The sequence below is a fragment of the Poecile atricapillus genome, chromosome 15, assembly GCF_030490865.1.
Source record: "Poecile atricapillus isolate bPoeAtr1 chromosome 15, bPoeAtr1.hap1, whole genome shotgun sequence".
Taxonomy (NCBI): Eukaryota; Metazoa; Chordata; class Aves; order Passeriformes; family Paridae; genus Poecile; species Poecile atricapillus.
The window spans coordinates 6,368,861-6,373,738 of NC_081263.1; the positions used below are offsets into that span (position 1 = coordinate 6,368,861).

Genomic DNA, 4,878 nt, shown 5'->3' on the forward strand with positions numbered 1-4,878 from the left:
CCTGGCTGCTCCGTCCTACCCATGCTGCTCCTGCTGCATCATTAGGGAAAAATGGAATTGATTTTGAGAGGAAAAGCAGAACAGGGCACGATTTGCTGGAGACTGATCCCCCTGAAGTAGCAAAGCCCCGATTCACCCCTCATGGCTGTGGGTGCAGCATCCTACCCCCCATGTTATCTGCTTAATGAGGTGATCCTTTAAAAGCAGCCCCAAATGTGGGTGTAAGTGGTGTCATTGCACAAAGGGGCTGGGGCAGGTTTCTTCATTTCTGCTCTATCATTAATTAAAGCAATTAGCCTGCTCAGGCTTGGTGGGGTGCACAGCCATCCTGTACCTGCTGTGGAGAATGTAACCCATTATTATAGAATATAGTCTTTATATCAATACATGTAATTGCTCTGTACATGATAGGAGGACAGAGAATGCAGGAATACATCTCCAGGGACTTCAGGAGGGACCTGAGAGATGACACAGGTTACACTCAAACAAAAGTGACTTATCATGTCTGAAGCACTGAATTTTTAGCCTTCTGTCATTCCCTTCTGGGCCAGAAAAATCTCCCAAGCCTGTGCCCTGGAACTCTCCATGCTGTGTATCCAGGCAGCTCTGGGAGCGAATGGGCTGGGAGTGTAAGGACCCTGAAATCAAATGATCAAACCCAGTCACGCAGCACAAAAGCAAAGCCTTATGCTGGGCATGAAAACAACCACGTGGCTGTTTAAACTGCCTCTTGGAATTTGTGTATTCAAAGTCCATCACAGCCCTTAGCCAAATCCTTCCCTGGAAAGCGCTGCGTCAATATTATCAGCGGGGAAACTGAGGCACCGCTGGAGGAAGTCCGCCCCCAGCTGGACCACACATGTGCTTGTGCTGGCCCTTTAACCTCTGGGGTAAATTTTGGAAATAATCTATTTATTTACAGGCTTGTGGTGCCAAGGTTTTCCCTGAAAACTGTCCTGGGAGGGTGCATAGAGTGTCCTTGCCAGTGGCCACGACACTGGTCAGTGTGGCCTTCTTCTTGGGTCAGCTGGGGACATGGCTCACATGGAGTGTCCCCATGCTGGGGTGCTCACAGCCCACTGAGAAACACACCCGTGAGGGCAGCTCGGCCCTTTGCCTGCCCCATGAGCTGTGCAGGGAGATCCATGTCCTGGAGCAACCCAGGGCAGCCTCCCCTGGCACTGGTTCCTCATCCTGGTGATTAAAGAATGACTCCAGGTTATTAAGGAAAAAAACAGACTGGGGAGGAACGAACCTCATTGCATGGGTTTGTGACAAAACCACCCCAGGCTGGGATGTGGGCTCCCTTCTGCCATCAATCCTAAAAATGGTTAAAGCATCACCCCCCAAAAATGTTCTTTCCCACCACTGTGCCCAAACTGCAAGGTTTTGCTGCAACCCTCAGCGTGCTGGGCTGCAAAGCTCTGCTCTGGAGCATTACTGAATTTCAGGAGAGAAAAAAATGAGCAACGTTTTAGGTATACCAACTACCAAACTGCCTTTCTGGAGATACCTTGAAGCTCTGGCATCTTTTTGAGTGTTTTGTTCTCAACCCCATTTCTGTTCCAAACAGAAAGAAATTTTCTGTGAAGTTTCTGTTCCTCTTAAACAGGTCTGCTTCCTTGTACACACACCCATTGCCTTGGCTCTCCCAGACTCACATCCCACAAAACCAGTGGTTTCTGGAGCAGGTACCCAAACACGGAGGAGCTGATCTGTGGTGTGGGTTGTATACGGCCATGCTGCAAGCTTTTCCTCCTAAAAATAAAGCGCTAATAAAGCGCTCTCTCCTAGAACCGATAAAGCCCAGCCAGCTCAGAATCCCTGGCATCCTTATTTATTCATTTTCCACGTTTCATGAAGGAGAAACTTCGGAAAGGGAGCGGAAGCACCTGCTGTAGGAGGGCGGACGGGGTTTGGGGTGGCGGGGGGGGTTCGGGGGTGTCCCCTTGTCGCGGCCCCGCTGTCATTGGCGCTGCGGGCGGGGCGGCTCCTCCGCCCATAAAAGCGAGCGGAGCGGAGCCGCTCCGGCAGCGCCGCGGCTCAGGCCGTGCGGTGCGAGCGATCGGCGGCCCCCGTGCCGGACCCCCCTGCCCTGCCCTGCCCTGCCCTGCCCGCCGGAGCCCGCACACACACCAGGTTTGCCTTGCGGAACTCCCCCCGTGCCTCGGTTTCCCCGCTAAGGAAAGGCTGGCTCTCCGCGCTGGCGCTCGGTGGCCGCCAGCTGTTGGCAGCTGTTTGACCCCCCCTGAGGCTTTTTTAGAGCTTTCTGGGAGAATCAGGGGTCGGACTGTGGGAAGAGACAGCTGCTGGCAGGAAGGTGCTTTGTACCCGGCAGAGGGAAAGAACTTCTCCAGTTCAGAACTGGAGCTGAACCACAGCACAGGTGAAGGGCAGACAGGTTTGTCCCGGCTGTGGGTGATGGGGAGGCTGCTGAGAACAGGCTGGGGCCGGAACTTCTTGCAGGAACACGCTCGGTGTGTGCCCCAGCTCAAGATTTCTTTGCTCCTTATGCAACATCCGCCTGGGATTTTGTAACTCCAGATGTTGACCCAAGGAGGGGAGCTGGATTCCTGCAAGAAAAACACCCGGGGAGGGGGGGGATCGGAACGGGGCTGTGCCAGGCTGTGCTCTGGGCAGGCAGTTGAGTATGACGGAATTATTTTGGCTTTGCACGTAGCGCTTGGAGCTCTGTGGGTTTAATCCGTGTGCGGTGAGCACCAGCCGCTGTTCCCAGAGCAGGGTTGCACATCCCGGTTCTCCAGGAGCCACGCTGGTTCTATTTGCACCCCTGCAGTGTTCGGGGGTGCAGGGTGGGTCAGGGTGGGTGCTGACGGCTGCCTGTGTGTTCCCAGGTTTAGATCTGCACAAGAACCAAGATCAACCATGGCATCCATCCCATCCAGCGGCTCGCTCATGGCCACGCACAACTATCGCAGAAGTAAGGGCAGGCTGGGGGCTGGGGTGGGCTGGGGGTGAGCATGTGGGGGTCTCTGCCAGGTGTGGGGGGATGTGGCTGGAGCAGAGATGGAGCTGAGCTCAGGTCTGTGCTTTCAGCTGCTGCCCCATGTGAGTGTTTGGTGAGAAAAGGGGACAGCCAGCAGTGTCCCTGCCACTGCCCAGACCTCCTTTGGGTCCCCCAGCCCAGCTGTACCAGCTGGTGAGGGGGCTCAAATCTCCTTCGCTTCCTACTGAGCTTGTAGGGGATGGAGTGGACTGTTTCACCTTGCACTGTTGCTTCAGAAATGATCTGCAGAACCAGTCTGGGCAATGGCTGCTCCTGGTACCTCACCCGGGAGAGAGTTTCTGATTTAATGGATTGCTTAAACCAGAGGGAATTAAAGGATTCCCCTGGGATGAAACAAGCAGCAGGCTTGTAGCTGTTGTACGAAAAGTGCATGGATTATGCACAGGAATTTGCATCCTCTTGGCCTCAAGTCATCTGCAAAGGCCTCTCAAAGGCACTAAATTTTGTCCTTGGGGTTGCAGATTTTTTCTTACAGAGGTGTTCAGGCGTTTTCCTGCTCCCTGCAGTTGGAATCTCCCCAGTATTCCCATCCTAGTGGTTTTTGCTGGCCTGGTGCTAAACTGGGCAAGTGGTGGAGTGAGTTAGTGGTGAGGCTGAGCTGTGTTTTTCCAAGGCTGTGTTTACCTTCTTGTGGCACGACCATGGGTCAGCAGTGGTTCTGATGGCCAGGATTTTTCCACAGGGCGCCTGAGCTCCACATCCAGCACCAGCTCCTGCAGCTCAGAGTACTCTGGGGAGGTCATCCCCCATGGCCCAGGTAAGTGTCACCTGTCCTGCCTCGTGGGGACTCCCCTCCCAGTCCCTCCTTGGGAAATCTTACTGGAGGTGAGCCAGCCTCTCCTGTGGGATGAGGGTGAAGTGGCCATGGGGCTGCACTGACCTGGGCTCTCCCTGTCATGCACCATTCCTCAGACCTGCCCAAGTCTGACCCCGGCCAGTGGTGGGCCAGCTTCTTCTTTGGGAAGACAACTCACCCAGCCATGACAACGGTGTCAGAGTCCCAGGAGAGGTGAGTGCTTTGAGGTGACACAGGGGAGCACCAATGCAGCACGCAGGGCACTGGGGGGGTGTCCCTGCTGCATCCCCCAGGGCGCATTCTGACCCAATGCACCACGTGCATGCCCAGGGCTGCCACCCTTTCGCTGCAGGAATAAATGCAGAGCAGTAACGCCGCATTCAGGGCTTGGCACGGTTGCTGACTCTCTCTGTGCTGTGTGTTGCAGCCTGGGAGCCCTGCGGGTGGCCACAGGACCGGTGGCCTGTGGGCTGGTGGCAGCTGCAGGTCGGAGGCGCCACGCCAGCGAGTCCAGCGCGGGACCCTCGGTGTGAGCGGGCACAGCCACTGCTGCCCACCCCGGCGGGCACAGCCCCTCCCTGTAGAGTAGCTGGCTGCTCCAAGCACGAGGTGCTGCTTTCTGATGGAAAGGTGCAGCAACCCTGACGATTCCACTCCAGTCTTTTTTACTCCCTCCCAGTGTAACTAAGCCCTCTCAAAGCAGACTTGGTAACACGTTTTTATTACCTTAAACTTGTACAATGGAAACGAATAAACCGGAGCAGCCTTTTAAAACGCTGTGGGTTGTTCTTTTTCTGTGGAGGGGGGAGCAGAGCGGTGCTGGAGGTGTTGGTGGGGCTGGACCAGGACACAGCACAGCCCCTGGCAGCAGCAGCAGGATGTGGTGGTGGCAGATAGCATGTGCCAGCCTGACTCACCAGGCCCTGTGTGTTCTGCATGTGAGCTGGATCTGGCTGGGCTGTGGTGGTGCTGCAAGCGCCTTCCCTCACCCTCTTCTCTCCTTACTTGGCTACGCAGCTGTCCCTGCTGGCACTGAACTTGTTTTGCTCCCCAG

The 4,878-nt window shown here is 55.5% G+C and overlaps 1 protein-coding gene across 2 annotated transcripts; it reads left to right on the forward strand.

The window, feature by feature from the left end:
- Positions 1–1,984: 1,984 nt before the first annotated feature.
- On the forward strand, positions 1,985–4,598 carry PPDPF (pancreatic progenitor cell differentiation and proliferation factor). 2 transcript variants are annotated; one of them, XM_058850768.1, is made up of 5 exons: positions 1,985–2,139; positions 2,856–2,941; positions 3,711–3,785; positions 3,941–4,037; positions 4,252–4,598. In XM_058850768.1, the coding sequence occupies exons 2-5, from the start codon at positions 2,887–2,889 to the stop codon at positions 4,355–4,357; spliced, it is 333 nt and encodes a 110-aa protein (XP_058706751.1). In that variant the 5' UTR covers positions 1,985–2,139; positions 2,856–2,886; the 3' UTR covers positions 4,358–4,598. The 2 variants fall into 2 exon arrangements, with proteins under 2 accessions (XP_058706751.1, XP_058706752.1); XM_058850769.1 differs by lacking the exon at positions 1,985–2,139 and adding an exon at positions 2,363–2,386.
- The last annotated feature ends 280 nt before the right edge of the window (positions 4,599–4,878 follow it).